The sequence below is a fragment of the Neodiprion pinetum genome, chromosome 4 (assembly GCF_021155775.2).
Source record: "Neodiprion pinetum isolate iyNeoPine1 chromosome 4, iyNeoPine1.2, whole genome shotgun sequence".
In the NCBI taxonomy this organism is placed as follows: Eukaryota; Metazoa; Arthropoda; class Insecta; order Hymenoptera; family Diprionidae; genus Neodiprion; species Neodiprion pinetum.
In genome coordinates this window covers 27,256,833-27,276,597 of record NC_060235.2, presented here as the reverse complement: position 1 = coordinate 27,276,597, position 19,765 = coordinate 27,256,833, and the positions used below count along the sequence as shown (strand labels likewise).

At 32.3% G+C, this 19,765-nt stretch overlaps 1 protein-coding gene across 4 annotated transcripts; it reads right to left on the bottom strand.

The window, feature by feature from the left end:
* Nucleotides 1-217: 217 nt before the first annotated feature.
* Nucleotides 218-19,399, bottom strand: Smox (Smad on X). 4 transcript variants are annotated; one of them, XM_069135602.1, is made up of 6 exons: nucleotides 18,637-19,398; nucleotides 15,652-15,860; nucleotides 15,185-15,387; nucleotides 13,608-13,831; nucleotides 13,092-13,405; nucleotides 218-1,564 (listed from the first exon to the last, which is right to left on the bottom strand). In XM_069135602.1, the coding sequence occupies exons 1-6, from the start codon at nucleotides 18,837-18,839 to the stop codon at nucleotides 1,539-1,541; spliced, it is 1,179 nt and encodes a 392-aa protein (XP_068991703.1). In that variant the 5' UTR covers nucleotides 18,840-19,398; the 3' UTR covers nucleotides 218-1,538. The 4 variants fall into 4 exon arrangements, with proteins under 4 accessions (XP_068991703.1, XP_068991701.1, XP_046478411.1 ...); XM_069135600.1 differs by lacking the exon at nucleotides 218-1,564 and adding an exon at nucleotides 2,747-9,947 and having other exon boundaries at nucleotides 18,637-19,391; XM_046622455.2 differs by lacking the exon at nucleotides 218-1,564 and adding an exon at nucleotides 10,974-11,222.
* Nucleotides 19,400-19,765: the final 366 nt, after the last annotated feature.

Here is a 19,765-nt window from a genome sequence, read left to right as displayed (position 1 = left end):
TCAGAGTGCTAGCACATCAACGTACAGCAGTGGTGGCGTTGATCGTAAAACCGTGAGATCTGCACTTCTGTTGGCTACTGCAGGCTTGTCCCTTAGCACATTTTCCCTTAAGCAAATGTTGTCATCACCAGCTCATCATCGCCGCTTCCGTAGGATCAATTAAATACAAATGAAAAAAAGAAACCTCATCAGCCAAGAAAAATTTTTAAAATATGAATAAAGATTAAAACGAAAGATATCGCCCAAGGAATAAGCTAGAAGAAAAGTATGTAAGAATTGTTGAAATCATTGATTTGAGATCCGCTGCTGTCAGAACTTTAGTTTCTATTCTATGAAGTGTACAACGGGTGAATAAAATAGAAGAACGTACATGAGACTGTAGCAAAGTGGAGTACCTGTTTTTTTTTTGTTTTTTTTTTTTGAATTTTTTCAACATTTCTGAGTGATATGAGGTCCAGCAAATTTTTTCACTTGCATTGTTGGACCAAAAAAAGTTTGTTCTCGAATTGAGAACTGTCAGATATTATTGCTACAACCTACCACCAAATTGATTATGAAATGAATTAATTGGTACTCGGATGTAGTCATTTAATTGGCAAGAGAAAAACGAACAACATGCATGAGCTGCGAGAAAGAAATCGTTTTAGTTATATTGAATTTAGTACTTGGTTTAGACTGCACTTAATATAGTCATAATACTAGAGTACTTGTACGGTTACAAGTCAAATTTGAACTTGCAACAACAATCAGGTGAATCTTAACTAACATTTATACTACAAAGATACCTACGATCTATAGGAAACAATGTAAAATTATTTAAGTAAGAAAGTGCATAAGATATAAATTCAAACTAGATGTATATTATACTTGTTTGAGAATCAGCAGAGCGTACATCAATGTATACTGTAGGTATGTATATCAGCTGTCTTATATAAACGAGATGAAAAAAAACCTCACTGTTCAAGTTTATAAATCTGATACAGCAATAAACACCATGAATAATTCGCCTGTTTTACTTCGATTTCAAAACCTTTTAAAGCAGAAACCTTTCACAAAAAGTGCTACCTGTATAATTTGTAGAGTATTATTGTAGCATAAATATTTGCAAACTTGTAATCTATTCTGTGTGTATGTCCTTATGCGAATAAATAAATTTCAATTGAATCTAATTACCCGAAAATCAGTTCAATTTAATCGTTCTACAATTCTTTTGAATGTGTATCAACGGATTTACAATCAGGTTCGATCAATTTATGATTCAGCGCGTTGAACACTAGTTGTTAATTGGTAGCACCCTTTTGCGTGTACAATTGTAATCTCGTACTCGGAATTGTGCCCGAATACGGCTGATTTTACCGGACTCTAATTTACGAAGTCATTGTATTATTACAAATATTCGTATTACGGTACCTCATTTGAAAAGAGTCTCGCGTTGACAGCGTAGTTCCATGAAGCCAACGAACCCACAAACGCTCAAAGAGTGAAGAGAAAATTTACAAAACGCATACACGAAGTGCATGGATGTAGGTGAGCAGAAGTTAGGGCGTGGGAGCAGAACCTCCACCTGAAAAATTAACTTCTTGAAATAAAATTGAATATAAAAAATCCATGATAGTACAATAAGAAAAATTATCTGGCATTTATTCTGCGTTAGCAACATCAATAATTCAAATGGTAACCAATTGGTCTTTACTTTTTTCACTGTAACGAAAAAATTTTCTAACTTGTTCGGATTTTTTGTGTACGGGTGAGAATGACGGATCTTAACAGACTTGGTGGGTGACAATCTTCTATGGTAGCCAAAGGTTATATCGAAGGTTCTATTTACCACCAAAAGAAGAACGCTTTACTCGAACAGTAAACCTACCCGCGGAAATAATCGACTTTTATTCCTGTGTTAGATATAGGACTTTATTCCCGACTTAACTCTGGCCACATTATTGAATTAAAAGTGTTTTCCTTTTATGCGTAACTGTGATCTATCAGTCTGAAAACTGTAATATTATTGAAAGTTTATATTAATACCGAGAGATGTAGTTCAAAGTGGTAAAGAAAAAGGAATAATCGGAAAAACGGGAAAGTTTATTTGTGGGAAATATTTCCCGTAAATGCGGGAGAAAAGGGCTACTATTTTTTCCCCCAGATCAGGAATAATATGCCAATTTCGTCGCGTTTTTCGGGTAAAAAAAGTGAACATTATGGTTGAGTCGGGAATAAAAATGATTATTTTACATTTCTTTTTATTAATACTATTCCGTCTAATTTTAAATTGTAAACGAGTATTGGAAGATGTAGTCAACTACCAAAGTACTCGTTACGAATTTATGGGGATGGAATTGGATTTACAATAGCTTAGAGCAATATGAGCAATACTGCTCACTTACAATAAGTCAAATTTTGATGTACTGCGAGAAAAGTTTCAACTGTGGTGCGCATGCTAGTTAGCGATTTCCTGAGATTCAAGACTATTTGTTCACCAATGTAAGTGATAGAAGTTGGGAAATTACCTATAATTATTAATTATGGATATTTTCATAAATATGTAGAATATCTTATGTATTAGAGAATGAATATTTGAAAAGCTGGTCTATTGAAAGAATGACTGCAAAAGGTGCAAACCATATTTTCACTTACGACTTACGACTTACGAAATTTTTTAATTTTTGGTCATAACAATGAACTATACATATTTTAATACGACAAAGGAATAATAAGAATAATAAAATACGACACAACGAAACATATATAAGTATGTATGATTTATTTATACATAGGATTAATCAGAAGTCATAGAATAATTATTTTAATTCTATTGACAGACAATTCTTTTCAAAACTATAGTTCAAATTTAATGATTATAAATTCAATAAAATTTGTACAAGAAAAACTCTAACATGATCTTTTAAATGATGTAAATAAATTCTCAAATTTCATTCTTCTAATGTGACAAACGTTACTTACTCCAAAAATATTACATCAAAATATTGGCCGATTTCGTTCATATTAAATAAAGTTCGGTCGTATACTTGGTAAATAATCATCTATACAATTTTAAATTATATTTATATTTCAATAGAATATAACCCCTGTGGTATACCATCAATCTATTCTGGATATGAACTGCTGCTACATCAAAAAACGATTTTTTCCTTCTTTTTTTCTTTCTTCTTTTTTTGATGCTAATAAATTCAAATTTTTCACTTATTATAAATTCGTACAATTATGCTAAACACAAAATATAAGAGTATGGACCCTGACACAGATAGTCCCTTGTAGCATTTTAAATAATCTGATTTAATTAAAAATATAAACGATCTGTACCCTAATTTTAAATATAGGTATGTAGTCAAACAGTGTTTCTTAACTTCATTTCAGTCCCAGAATTAATAAAATGCACAATACTCTTTATAATTATTAAAATGGTATAATCAGAAATCTTCCCTTAAGATGAAGTGAGATTAACTTTTTTGCACTCTTCATCATTTCAATCTATCTGACGATGACGTGATTTTTATCAGAGTAAGATTTTTGAATCAACTCTGCATATACTTTCGGAATAAGTTGAATAATAGTCAGATAGTTGATAATGCAAGCAATGATAATTACAGGAAGTTCAACTGTTAATGTCAGTGTCTAATTTTTTTGAGGATTGCACAAATTAATGTTCTTGGTCTAAAACTACAATTAGTTCCTACTAGCGAATGTGGTAGAATACAGCAGTTACCGGTTTCTTATTTCATTAAACGTTTGTTTTCACGAATTCAAATCACTTTCGTATTGCCATTCATTCCAATTTGTACAAGATTTAATTAAATTACTACTCACCATTTCTTTTTGTCTGACAAAATTTCATGCTTTGCATGGATAAAGAATTTTTATTATTAGTACTATAAGATAACAATTAATATTATAGGATATATTACAAATTTATAATTATCAACTAATTTTATACATCTATTTTACCTCTAGATTATTTATTTCAATCAATGATTAAAATAGTCTATACCCAGACCGTAATTTGGTACTTCGAATTTTTGAAATATATGAATACAAAGAACTGTAATCAATAAATAGTGAAATTTATGCTTATTTTCAAGAGTACCAACAGTTTTTAAAAATTATTTTTAAATACATAATTTTGTCATTCAATTCTGGGATATGGAAAATTGTTCAAAATATATTCTTGCAAAATATTTTACAAATGTTTTTTAGTATAAGAGATACCACGCCAAAATAGCACATAATACTTTAACACATTTGAAGATTTTCATCCGCTCTAGAGTAAGTCCAACAAAAATTCTCGCATCATAAAATAGGTAATTGTTAAGTATTACGTACACCTAAGCACATGCTCAGTCACTGGTATCTCAAAAAGTACCACGAACCAGGTAAATACTACAATTGTTTTACAATTTACTTCATCACAGCCCATTGCCAGACATTTGACGGACCCGTCAATACTCTAATATTTGATAACCCACAAGTTAAGAAACACTGCATTACACATACGTATACAATATCGTTAATTTGGAATCAAATTCAATATAATTGATAAAGCGCTGTGTTGTCCCTCTATGAAAGTAAATTGATTGTAACATAATGTCTAGTCGCAACGGGGTCACCCTGTACGTAGCATGATTTTCATTGTTTTGTTATAAGGGTGGTTCACTATAACTTACCCCACTTTCATTCTGCAATCAGTTGTTGCTTTATTCGATAAAACTAATCAATCATTTTTAGCAGGCCTTCCTATATGTTACATGATATTTCAGCTAATACATCGAATCAAGATTTTTTTCCCTACATAACGCAAAAAACATAACTTTGGAAACCTCAATATTCGTTTCACGCTACTTCCAACGGTTCAGCAAGCTCAGTACATGGTATTTGATCTTTTCTTCAATATTATATTGTATTATAAGTATGTATAATATAAGACATTTCGTTTATAGAATGTATACTCTTATCATACTTATTAATAATTAATATGACATTAGATACGTTAAGACACCATAATACGTAACGATATTTTTTCTACCTTTGGAAAGGTAGCTTGGTTGATTTTACATTCATTGTATACCAGGTGTATAGTATACGATATAGTATTAGAAATTTTTATGCAAGACATTCAGTCAACGTACTACGTTTAACGTGAGTTAAACATCCATATTTCTTACAGTAGTAGGTTCGTTTGCTGTCGGTTTTGAATCTTATCTTTCATTCAAAGTGAGAATAACAGTATAACAGCTGCATATTTTTATTGCTACAACAGTAAGTTCATACTATAGGATTTTCATTCTGTTTTTAATGCGAATGGAAAATGCTGATTGTTCAAATTGTAACTTCCAATCATTGTGAACTTCAAATATTAATACTGAACTACTTTTCGTGTAGGCATGATTCTTACGTAATGCCTAGTTTGAGGAATATTTATAAAAAATAACAGTAATTGTATCGTGTATAATAAACGTACATTACGATGGAACCACGATAATAACGCAACAGATTGACTGAATTGTTGTATCTCCAAACTATTTGTGCCAATACTAGACGAAAATAATGAACTGATCGCTAAATCCCATATTTCAAAAATTTGGTATTATAAATAACACGCATAATTAGAAATAATGACTGGAGATTATTTACGGAAGCTCAAAGATAATAAATTTTGAAAATGTTTCACTTTAATTACCTTTTAAAAAATTCACTTTATGTATAATAGAAGAAAGGTGGTTTGCTGTAGCTAACTTCGCAAGTTTCTGTTCGCATGAAGTTAAGCTATCTATGTGTTGCGTTAATTAATTGTGACTTACAAAAAAAGTAGGGATGAACCAAACCCTAGGTGACCATCTTGTAATACAGCTTCAAAGTTTCGATTTAATAATGAACAAGAAAGAGGCCAATTCATTTTATAACAATTGTTCTGATTAATTCGTGAATAATGGAATTGCATCATCAATCAAGAATTAAGATGACTAATGTTAATAACGTTAACGTGATAAAACATTGGTTCAAAAATAATTGTATTGCAATTTCAGAATGAATTTGAAGAAACTGGATTTCCAAAATATGAGTATGTTTTGCTTTATGATGATTTAGGCAATTGCAATCCTGAGGTTCTAAATAACGAAAATACGCATTCGTGAGATATTTCCCAACACTGGTCACTTTTTAAAATAAACGCGAGGAATAAAAACACGTAAAGCGCTACAGGCATGAAACTCGTCAAGCTAAAATTTTTGCCTATCAAGAGATAATTGTAATACTTGATGGAAAAAGCCTGACTACCGGGAAAACAAAATAAAATTAAAAAAAAGAAATTAATTAGAAAACAAAAGAAAATCACATCAATTCTAACTTGCTTTAACTCACGATCAGACAATGAATGGTTTTTTGACTTTAGATTTTTCGATTATATTTCTGAGTGTGATCTGCAATAGACAGTGTGCTGTAAATTTCCGAACTTCATTACTAAATATATTTCTTCTTTTACCTGTAAATCATTGTTCAAATCACGCCTTTAGCACTTTGGAAGTGCAAACAATGATGTACAAGCTGAACAATATTTATATTTCGCCATAAAATTTCTGAGTTACAGGAAGTTGAAATTAAACTAACACAAACTTCCTGTAACAGAAAAAGTGACTTATTCTTGGGATATCATGAGAATGTGTGGATTCATGATTTTTGTCAAATATAAGAACATACCCGCGATTAGGTTTCCAAGTCGTCCATTCTTGTTTCAAAATCAAAATCGAAAAATACTGTACAAGCAGCCTGGGGTCGTATAAATTCAGATAAAAGGAATTATAGTATGATATACAATCAGAGCCCTCAACTATGACTCACAATCAGCTACAAAATCGGAGTAGACTTGATTGTCAAGTGTGAGGCAACCTTTGGCACTATTAATGAGAACTATGTATATTTCTACTAATAAGCATAAGAAGAAATTACTGAACATTGTGAAGATGCAACGACTAAAAAAGATACCATAGTAAGTTGCATAAAGCTTGTAAACGCAGCTATGGTATGCAGCCAACCAGTGTTGTTTTAGTAATTAAAACCCTGAAGTATAGAAAAGTGAACATTAACACTGTGTAATCTTGTTTAGGAAAAATGAATTGATTAGAAAATAGGTAACTTCAATTGCATGGAATTGTAAAAGATTTCTAAACATTGCAAATATAAAAGTAACAAACTAGATATTTCGAATTTGAATAATAAACCTTAAACCATAGTAGAAAAATATAAACCAATTCATAAATTCTCAACAACATATGAGCACTGATAGAATATACGTGTATTTATCCCCAATTATTAAGGGAGGTTACTACCTTCTTGGGCCGAAAAAAATCCGATTTTTATCAATTTGTAATGCAAAAAATATGAAATATTAAATGTTGATATTTGGTATGTTTACTAAGCGGTCTTTATTGAACATGATAATATTTTTTAAAGTTTGACAAAACATGGTACTGGGAGTGGGAGGAGCCACGTATGTTGCTGCACCTGCGATGATATTCTTCATTTGCGGAAGTGCTCCTCGACGAGACGTTTGTTTTACATGTGCTTGCCAAATTTTATAACAATTGCTCATATAGCGTGTGGAGAAGTACTTCCGCTAGCAAAGAATATTATCACTGGCGCAGAGACATACGTGGGGGGCTCTTCCCACTCCCAATACCAAGTTTTGTCAAACTTTAAAAAATATTATTATGTACAATAAAGACTGCTTAGTTAACATACCAAATATCAACATTCTAGTTATAATATTTTTTGCATAAAATATTGATAAGAAATGGAACATTTTTCGGCCCAACAAACTAGAAACCTCCCTTAACTCATTCAGTTTATATATTGTTAAACACCAAATTGATGAGTAATGTACGAACCAGACCACAGTACACAAGAAAAGATAATTACTTTAAAATGATATAATATTAAGGATAAGTGTAACTTCTTTCACATTCAGCAAAGATTACAGTTATGGAAGTGATGTGGTTCGTCAGCTAATATCAATACAAAATCACCATAGTAGTGGTGTTAAGGAAATATTATGCAAGATTCATATGTGCTGAACGCAACTGTTCATAATGATGTATGCATAGAATCAGGCTCATTTTTATACAGTAATGCAAAAGAGAAGAATGCTTGCAAATTAGCTTGCAAATATGGGATAATGTATGTTTCTCATGACTCATTTCCATTTGATAAAATTCAATTGAGTGAATATGGTTATTCTAAAATAATCATCCTCGACATTAAAGCAAAAGACAACAGTGAAAAAAATGCCTCACTAAATTTTTCCTAATATATTTCTAAATTTCAAACCATGACGAATGATGTCGAAATAATGTACAGTTTATGTAATAAATAATACTCTAGTAAACAGCTTTGAAAATAGTTAAAGTGGAAAGGTTCAATCTGGTATTAAGGTTGAATTGGAGAATAACTTTAAAGCAACGTACAATAAATATTTTTGCTATACGTTAGACTAGTAAGAAGAAACAATTGTGTAAGCAATCTTCCAGTGGACTGTAGTAAATTATCAATTTTCTCGATACTTGAAACTTGTTAATCAATTCTGAAATTGAAAAACGAAATTTCTCAATTAATGATGTAAGTGGGATTGGCAGCCAGTTCATGTGCGTTGTACATAAACATATGTATGTGTGGGTTTCCATCTTATTAAACTTATTATTAATCAAGGAAGATAGCGGATGCTGACTTTTTCGTCAGATTGCTTTCGATTATACTCTGACAAAAAAAAGTAAAAAACGTGGCTGACGATTTTCCGCTTTGGCCCCCTCTATTGTTTTATTAATTACATTAATTTTCCTGATTTTCGTAACACGCGTTTTGTAATTGGTTTCAACATCAGAAATGTTAGTACTCCGTTGATATGAGACGAAAAATGCAGCATAAGATTCAGGCATCCTAAAATAAATGTTAAAAGATTTTCATCTTTCTTTGTGATAGAAAAAATTTATGAAAATGTTATTGCGGTAAGCTCAAATCTTATGACACATTTTTTTCTACGACCATTTTTAAGAAATATTAATGTTCTTGGTATTGGAACTAATTAATGAATGTCTGTTTTAGAAAATATGATGAAAAAAAGGGATATTTGATAAAACCAATAGAGGTGGCGAAAAATGGCCAAACATTAGATCCGAAAGATAATTGGTAAAAAAAATTGACGTCATTGACTTTCACTGATTAGATTAAATAAGATGGAACCCGTTATATGTATTTACAAATACAGCAGCTGGTAATGTATAAAAAATTCAAAGTTCTTGATATTTGTTTTCAAATTTTCCTTAATACAGTCGTCATTTACAAATCAATGATTTCTAAACCATAGGCATTCTGAGAACTAGGTTTGGTATTCAATCTTTGTGACCAAAATGTGTATTCCTGACATGGAGTACCATCGCAATCACATCTTTGCCTGGTCCACTTGCATGCATATTTTTTATCACGTTTCCCATGATTATTCGATACTTCATCATCGCAACTAACGCAGATTTTGAAATGAAATAATTACAATTTTAAATTATACATGAAACGATCAATTGGAAGTTTTCCGTTCGTCCTAGCCCAATAATCTTCCAAAGGCTTAAGCAGAGTAGCGAGACATTCGACCAAGCAAGGTCATCCTGAAGGATTTTTCTTTTAAGACATCGATGAACATGGCAATCTAGGTGAACCCATCTGCGTCAGAACTCTGTCAAGCCATTGGAGTGGTCCATTTAAATGCAATTCTATCCAACATGGCGTTGAAGTAACAGTCTGGCGGCGATATTCGGCTCCCCAACCCTTTACAAAACTCATTCGGATCGTACACATTCGTGTCAGCTGATATACAGCTTCGAAACCTTGAGATACCGACTGCGACAAGAGAGCAGCAAACTCTTGATTGTTGAAAATCTTAAGATTACAACCTAAAACACGAGGAAAGCAATAAAAGTAATTTACTTTGGCTTAATTAGGTTAAATGAAAAAGAACTTTACGCTAATTTCATTGATAGTTTTTGACCAAATATAATAGTTTGTGATAAAATATAATGTACAATATTTATACTCGATAGTTTGTTCCTCAGAATGACCAATATTTATTGTAAAAATGTCTCAGTGAAGTTTTTAAGATTTCATTTTCCATAATTCGTAGAATAATGAGCTCTTATGGTAGGTGAAGTAAGGGTATTTCGAATATTAAGAGTTTCCCCATATAGCCATTGAAGCAGGAACAGGAGAGAAGAGATATGTCTGCATATCTCCCATGAACTATGAAGTTGACGTGGGTAACGTTAACATAAAGGAACATGAAGGGGGTATGTATGAGTATATGGTTAAAAGAGTGGGTGAATTCCAGGGATATTTATCTCAACAACCAACTGTTCAATTTGATTTTTTTTTTTTTTGTTTTAATTCAAACGTATATAGATCTAGATTCATTCACATATTTTTTTTGAACAAAATAAATTAATAAGTTTTTATTGACGATGACGTTAGCCATTTCACTTGGTGCCATGCTTCGCAGAGCCCATGATATTTCAAATTTAGCTTACATTTTCAACTTCAAATTTGTAAACAGTATTCTTGAATAAATTATACTTTTTGTCACAATCTCACTTTATTTTAAATTATCATCCTTTTTTGTCAATTAAATAAAATAAATCCTAACTTTTTGATAAAAAATCGAAATTCAACTTCAAATAGGCATCATTTTATTGGAAAAAAATTTGAATGTGGCAAATAGGATAAACTACCCAAGAATAGTATCTCCAAATTTGAAATAAATCAGTGTACCTGTTCTTAAGATATCATGGGCACTGCAAAACATGTTACTGAGCGAAATGGTTGACGTTACTGTCAATAACATTGCTTCCCATTAACTGATACCAATTTCAAAAAAAATAAAGAAATGAAGTTTGATCTGCGTACTTTTGAGTAAAACAAACGACAATTAAATTGGATTATTAGTTGTTGCAATAAAATTGTCAAAATTCGGCAACTTCTGTAGCCATCTACTCGTAGAGCTATACTCAAGTAAAAAGACATTTCACAACTTTAAAATTAGTTTGTAACGCTTGCAGCAGCCGAATCAGTATACTCTTCTTTATTCAAGTTTTTTTTTACAGTTTACAAAATTTGCAACCATTAAAGTTGCGCAATAGAAATCTTACAAAATATTTCCTTGTGTTAACGTTACAAACCTTTCTTCATCGGAAACAGAAACAAATATATAGTAAACCATGCATGTTGGAGAAGAATATGTAAAAAAAAGATTAAAAACATAAATAGTGTAATGATCGAAAGTCTACTAAATTGCAGTATATAATTGTAAATACAATCTCTTGAATATGAGCCTAGGAAAGTCTAAAATTTATTTGAGAAAAAACACGAATTTGAGGCCAGCTGATAATTCATTTAGAACTGCTCTATGATTTTTTATCACAAACGAGCAATCGCTTACAGAATTATAGCTAAGAATAATCATTGAATTTTCTGATAACGAATGTTGGACTTGGATTAATAAATTTTACACATAAAATAACGAAAGATTTGCATCAGAGTTTTTTTTAAAATGAACACAATTCTTGGCATTGGGATCGAAACTGGGGGGTATTGTAGTAATATGGCGTTAAAAAACGAGGTAACACCTGATCGTTTCTATTCATTTAGACAGATACCAATAAATAGAAAAAATGTTTGCAAGCAACAATAAAAACTCAATAGCTGCACAAAGTTTTTTCTGCCTTGATATTTGTATAATTCAACAGACACAATCATCTGATACACTGCCTTTAGGAGTTTGCACTTATAGCGCCAGTGAGCAGGTCATGATTTCTCTGATCCCATTTTTTTTTTTTATGACTTACAACACCTTAAAATTCCAATCTAATATCGGGCAATGAGGTCATTGAAGCACGGAATTGAAACAATACAATTATTATATTGTGAAATAGTGTGATTTACCAAGTTATGTCACTTGTAAAATTGACTTAGAAAGATTGTGACAAACTTTAAAAAACCTAAAACATCGAGAGCAAAACTTTTCCGTTTTAGAATATGGCTCAAAGATTTTGCATTATAAAGTAAAAATTCGGGATAATTTTGCAGAATAATTGAAAGAGATAAACTGCAAAATTTTAACTGTTGTACTTTGACGTTGAGCAAATAGTTCTACAAAGAATGAAAACATGTTGCTAATATATCCATTTGAGTATATGATCAAAGATGAGCGTGTTGGTATACTTATGTACATTATCATATTCAGCCATTTGAAAATTGATTGACAAATTAGAAAAAGATGATTTTTAAAAATTGGTAAATCGCAAACGAATAAAGAAATGCATATAGAAAATTTTTTACTGTTTCAGGCACACAGGTCAATGGTAAAAGTAAAAGTTGATAAAATCAAAATCAGTTGAGATCAGACGCTCGTCTGTTTGGTGTACAACTCCACATGTGAAGCTCATATTCTTTCAGAATGAGCAAACTGTGTTGAATTTAGGTTGAGTATTCACTTTGGAAAATCAATGGCTGAATAAAGTCAATGATAGCTAATGCGTCAGTAAAAATTTTAATGACTTCTGCACATTCATTTACTTTAAGCAAGGTTTAGCCGAATCCTCTAGAAAGTACTGATTTGTTAGGGAGGTTTATGAGTTAAAAATTATTGCCGTTCTTGGTAATTTGATTACGAGAAGGTCGGATGTTAAGTGTTTATCAAATGAATACATTTGTAAACTGCGGTAATTTTCTTGAGAATGGAAAATAAAGCAAAATTGTCAACAAATGATCAGATAGCGACATTTTATCTCGAATTGCTTCGAAACAGTAGAAAATTTGGTATATTCATTGGATTTCACCGTGCATCGAGTCAGTTTATTCATAAGACAATTCTTTACAAACCCACCATGATAATTTTTTTCATCAAGTTGGTATTGTTATGTATTTAGTTTTTCAGTAAAGTCATTTGAAAATATAAATATAAATGGTTATAACAGTACAGTTTTCAAATATTCGGCTGAGAATAGTAATTACGTATAAATATTGAATAAATAATGAAATCAACTCACCAGGTGGTATTTTGCAAACAGTTGCAGGATGCCATCCATAACGTTGGTTACAGTTAGGGCTTTGCACAAAAATACTAGAATCAGATAGACATTCAGCAAACACTTCGCCACCAATGTAATACAGCCTTACTCCTTTCCCAATATGCCGTCGGGTTTGTTCAACAACTGTGTTTCTGTTTACATTGGATAAAAGGCCAAGGCAAAAGCGTTCTGAATTACTTGGATCCGTGAAACCATCCACTGTAATACTCGGTTGAGAGGCATGAAATGTTTCACCTACTCTTGTATTAAGTTCATAGTAACTTATTGAACACCTTGAAAGAAACATAATATTTCATTATAATATCATATCTGACAACTATTTTTGAACAACTTTGTATTTATAGATAATATATTTTGTTCCATTTGGTTTCTTTTTAAAACTTGCGATCACCTCAAATTGAACATGCTTATTTATTTATTTTTTTCGCGCATCGGTAAAACAGTACATAAAAAATGTTGCACTTTTTTACTTACCAAAATGCAGGCTCACAGTACATCACTGGTTGCGCATCTACCGGACTAGGAGACAAACGTGATAGGGACATATTGTCGTTATGATCCATATTGTCACCATCTTCGCTAATATAACCAGGTGGAGGCGTATCAGCTGGAGGATCCATAGATCCTGGAGCCGGCCGTGGGGACCCTTGGACACTTCCTAAACTACCAACACTCGCAGGACTTGTTGCTTGCATGCTCTAAAATATGTAAGAAATAACAAGTGAGAATAGTGAATACATATCATTATAATTCCTCAAACTCTCATAGCGCAATAAAACGGAAAAGGAATTCGATACGATGAACTATTAAAAAAAAAATACTGGGACAAAACGGAAATGTATTGCTTATATTTAGTCGACATCCTAAACTTGTAACCTATTTCAAGTCTGGGGTACTAAAAAATTATGCAATTCTCCAAAAAAGAGGGACAAAAATAGCATTACACTCAAGAAAAAAAATTCAGACTATTTCTGGGCAGAATTTTTTCTTTTCAGTTAGTTGCTCATGATTTCTTATACGCAATATTTATTGTTCAATTGTATTGCAGAAAAAGAAAATGGTCAGTAAGAATATAAAACTTTTGTCTAATTACTTCGTTTGGATCGAAAAGTCAATACGTTAAGTTTTTTACCTCCCAGTATAAAGTAAGTGTCAGTCATTCGCTCAATAACATGCAAAGATTTAGAAAACGTGTATTTTTTGTTGATAATATTTCAATATTATAATGTGACAGAGAGTGATATTCATCTTCCAACTAGGATAGAGGGTAGGGTAGTAGAAAAAATCATCATATAATGAAGTTTGAAGACTCCATGTAATATTAATGAAAAAATACAATAAAAACGAACAGGATTATCGCAAATATAATGATAAATAAGAATAAAAATAAATAAAATAAAAGAACGACGAAATAAGGAACAAACTGCATGTGGAATAAACATTTAAAAAATTTTTAAAAAAGCATTAGAATAGGCAACAACCCCATATACAGAAGCATACAGATACTCGTAAATGGAGAACAGAAAATAACATCGAATGGGAAATCAAGAAACTATACAAGTAGAACATAGAAATGATGTTTCCGTAAATGTAAATCTTAGGACCAAGATGATACCTGACGGAAATTGTGTTTTCAGAGCCTAATTGTATCGTCTTTTCAATACATAACAAAAACGCGGAAAGGTAAAATCAGATATTGTTGCACACATCACACATCATTAGCATGAATTTAGGGTCTACATCATAGCAGATGAATCACATAATATATTAACTGATTCATTTAAAGATTATTTCTATTTATAGAATCAGCAATCTGAAATAACAACACTGATTGCCTGATATAAACGATCTTGTTACCTTCTTCAGAATGCCCAAAAATCTTGTTTGATTTTTTCCAAATTTTTTTATTTAAAACTAATCGATATATTCAAAGTAACAGCTGTTTCTTTGATGCAGCAAATTTTCTACAAAAACTGCTCAAGAGATTAAAAAGAAAGTTGAGTATTGAAAATATTCTATTTTCATCTATAGATGCAAAAATTTCTCATCACCTGCATTCCTTGATAAGGATTATTCGGTTGCTGCTGTTGCGGAGATTGCGGAATGCCCTGTTGGTTGTGCTGTTGATGGTTTAATGTTGCGTGAAAGCTTGTGTTTTCTGGTACACTAACGCTCAACTCTTCTAGTGAGGTATTATACAAAACTGATTCGTCACCAGAAAGACTATGCCTTGGCACCAAGATTGCTGGCAAAACTGTAACAATTGATAAAGGTTCAGTATCCTGCAATTTTATAAGCAATTAGTAATGTCTTCAGAGCGAATTAAAGTAGCCTGCAGAATATTTTCGACACACTACCACTTCACTCGGTTGTTCTGGTCGTATCGAAATCTAAATTTCATAAATAATTCCACCATCATAATGATTGATTGATCATCAAAAAATATTCTACTCTAATGAATGAGAATACAATTATAATTACAGAATTTTTGCTAGTTTTCAAACGCATTTCATTTTACCTGGAGTTTGTATTCTTTGATAATGATATGGATTCACACAAACTTCGTCTCTTTTTTGAGTAAATGCGTATTCGCAATGTTCAATAGCTCGCAACTCGTGGTGCGACTGTAAATCTGGCCAACGCCACAATCGACAGTAAATTACGTGTGGTAGACCCTTTCCCCGAATGCCCTGGACTCCGTTATCACCAATTCCACCTTGATTGGGTCTGAAATTAAAATATATGCAGACTGGTTATAAAACTTTTGAGCATTTTATGTATGTGAGAACATTTTCAAGGCATTTCTCATTTTACAGCATTCAATTTTATGGGCCAAGTATAATGAGGAAGAATTATACTTTCATTCGTAAGTTTAGTTCTATTGCATTTCATACGGGTTTTCAATGTGCATGACAATTTATTTTTCTGTACAGCAAATGCTGTATTCGTAGTACGTATCACATATCATATATCAAAGATCAATGACTACACTCATATCGATGGAGAATTTCATTAGCTTTTTTGTTGAATACAACTAGGATGGCTGCAATCCATGTGCCCGGTTAAACCGATATTTGGCAACATGACATGACCACCAATGTGAAGCTTATAAAGATTTTCAATAAAACGGCTTGCAAAATTCTGTGTAGTTAGTTAGTTCTAATACTACTAAATATGTGTAGGAAACCTCTACCATGTAAGTTCGATATTTTTTTTCAAAATTAATTCCCAAATAACACCTCAAAATTCAGTGTCTAAATGAGATACCCCCTCAATCCATGATATACTAATAAACCAATAGACATTCATTCATTATAAGATAAATTAGTTACTATTTGTCGAGCAATGACTAATGAGAAGTAGTCAAAAATTGAAAATGAAATAGGTCAACATCCCCATAGGACCATGGGAGTTTTTTCGTTTCAGATATATGTAACTGAAGTTTTAAACGATCAGATATTATCAAAAACTTATATTTTCATGGTTACTGAGTTTCTACAAGAACTCTGAGCTGAACACTAAGCATGAGTTTGCTCAAGATCGATATGCATCAAGTTTACCATTTAGATTGCTTACCAAGTTTCATTTGCCCGATAAGAATTCGGTACCTACATTGGGTTTCCCACAAACTTTTTTTTGTGCTTTTGGAATGTCACACATGAACTGAACATATTTCGTAAAAGTGTAATGCTTGTAGTCAAGGTTAACATCAGAATCGATATAGTACAATATTATGTTACAGAGAATCTGATCGCATAAGTGTACATAATTCATAATGATGGAAATTTGAAATAAATCTGATGTTACTAAGGTATCGTATTCACGATATAAATAATGAGGTAAAAGAAACTGCAAAGTGAAAAGATCCCTTTATCTGGCTTCAAAAGTAATTTATTTTTTAGAATAGCAGTTTCATTTTGGATTGGTTTTTGGCTTCCATCGATAAGATACTCAATATATTGATGATGATGATAGTAAGTATCTCATTTATTCAAAGATCATCAATTAATTGTAAGGTAAAAGGTGGAGGTTTAATCAAATCTTCATGAGTATATTCACCACTTCATGAATAAGATCTCAACGGTCAGACATTTCTTCGCAATGTACAGCAAGGTACTGGAACTAACGGTTACCTTCTCATATACCTGTATCAGATTATTCAAGTCAAGATCTAACAAGCACTTATTATAAAACATCAGATGTGTTCAAGGTTTGATTGTGTTTGTCATCAAACACAAGTCACTTCGTGGCATTCAATTATTGTTCGAATATACCATAAAAAGCTCATTTTGTGTGTTGACTACAATTTGGTAAATATTTCAAGTGATTTAATTTAGAAGTGAAATTTTAACTGAATTGTTAAAGAATCAATTTTTGTATTGGACTTCATGTATTACGTGGCAACATGAGGCAGTACCTGAGGAGTCAGTCATTATATTGGTAAAATGTTATCTGATTTATATCAGATACAAACTTATTCTTCAGATAGACAAAGGATTATCAGCCTGTATTCAAAGTCTCATAATAATAACTATATCTACGAATGTAACATTGTTTACCGTATTTTCACAATTGCAACAGGACAGACAATATCTTCGTAAAAGATTTGCATCATATAATCAGGTACATTCCAAATAGTAGCTATGAATATCAGTAATATCTTAGAGTTAAGTATGAATATATGCAACAGTGTGATTATTAGCAACTTTCGATTAAAACGAATGTGATTGATTCATGTTTATATGTGTTTTTTCAGGTATAAGCGCGTATATTCTCATGAGCCTCAAAATCGGAATGTAATCAGATAATCTATGTACTTTAGATCTATTACATATAAAATTTTAGCAGTATTATTTTGAATAAAAGCACATTTTGTCATAAATGACTTCTATGCATTAGATATTGATTACGGATAAGTATGAGCAGTTCACTTGATAGCAACTTTCTTTTGTTTGTGTTTTCACTCTAGGAATAGAATAAGATTTTGACAGCGATGCAGAATCAGGCTCAACAACTTCGTTGCTTAATAAATTGCAGCAAACTGTGTTACAATCTTAATTCTTGATATTAAACATGTGGATTTGCTTATACGTCATATGTCTGATATGTGTTATATCCTCTTTGGATGATATCTTGAAATTAAGATTAAAGCTATCACCAGTTCCAAAACATTAAAATAATATAAAATGCCAATAAAACCACTATTGAAATGCATATTATTCATGGATATGATACCATTCTATTTTTAGAGATTTAGAGTGTTTTGTCGGCATTTGCGGTGCTGGGAGTTTAACATCGTGTAATTTGAATAATACTGAGCTGAAAATAAAACTAACTCTGTCAATCAATCTAAACGGGTATAGATCTTGTTGCAGTAATTATGTAAAAGTCTCAACGCAGTGTCATCTTAGTTTTCACGTAACAATGAATGATGATAAATATTCTAAACATACTAATGAAAACAAAAATAACAATTATAATAACAAAAACACAACTTGCGCACCTTGGTATAGTAATGCACTTGGTATTACAACTCTGCGTGGTGATCGCTTTTTCAAGTTCGTCGAGCCCCGCGGACTTTTTTAGTTTTTTCACCAAACTCTTCACAGCTTTTTCACTCCATTTGTCTTCACCCTCGCCTTTTTTCCAACCCAATAGCCTCTTTACGATCGGTGGATTGAAACTAGGCAGCATTGAAGTCATCATTTGCAATAGGCGATTCGTTTGCGACCCGCATCAGGCCGACGATACAGTTCACTAATCAAAACACACACTAAGATGGAAATAAACTGATATAGTTCACTCGCTATACACTTCGGAATAATGTTACCCCAAAGTACAGACGACAAGTGCGTCAAATTATAAGAAGATAAATTACACGTTCAACGACAACTTTACGGCAACCGCCATTTTGTCCTTCGTGAACTTAACCGTGGACTATGATTGTCATGATTACCATAGTGGATTATCAAAAGCACTGAAATGTATTCAGAGGCAGAGTTACACTGGAACGTGCACGAAAGTGGTGAAGGCCACTTGAGGGCGATGTCGAGATAGATGGCCGAAATGTTAATACGTTTACGCATGCGCCCTGCACACGTTAATTAATGTGCATAACTTGTACAGACACTTAGGATTGATTCTGAATTTCTAACCCTTGCAATATCCCTGGTAATTTTACGACCCACGGTTCCGAATGAGATCCGAATGCCGACCGCCTTCAGACTGAGCAGCGAGCGGACAAAAGCCTGAAGACTGAAGTGCAATTCCGGAACGCACGCATAATAACTTCAATAACTTGTGCGATTCGTCTAGGGCCGAACAGAAATCAAAAAAGTCTGTGGCAGGTGGCCGGCAGTGCGAACGGTGCTCAACCAACACCGTGCCTCGTAAAATTGCTAGGGATATCGAACGTGTCAGAATCTATCTAAACATGGAGCGAGTGAGCGAAGTGGTCATGTTTGTTAACTGTCACTAGACGCGTTGACTCAAAATACATAAAGACTGCTAGCTAAAGGGCTTTTCGTAATTGAAAATGGCAGACATAAATTCATCGTCACGTATTCTGCGTCCTCCTCTACACGCGCAATTCCGTAACTCATTCCAGTAATCGGTAGCTTGGTAGAGGCTGT

Excerpts from the sequence above, each read along its gene's own strand:
- Smox (XM_069135600.1), bottom strand. The coding sequence starts at position 18,839 with ATGATGACTTCAATGCTGCCTAGTTTCAATCCACCGATCGTAAAGAGG. Across the intron at positions 15,861-18,636 it reads AAGTGCATTACTATACCAAG|ACCCAATCAAGGTGGAATTG; the intron begins GTGCGCAAGTTG and ends TTTTAATTTCAG. Across the intron at positions 9,948-13,091 it reads TGTTTGCAAAATACCACCTG|GTTGTAATCTTAAGATTTTC; the intron begins GTGAGTTGATTT and ends CTCGTGTTTTAG.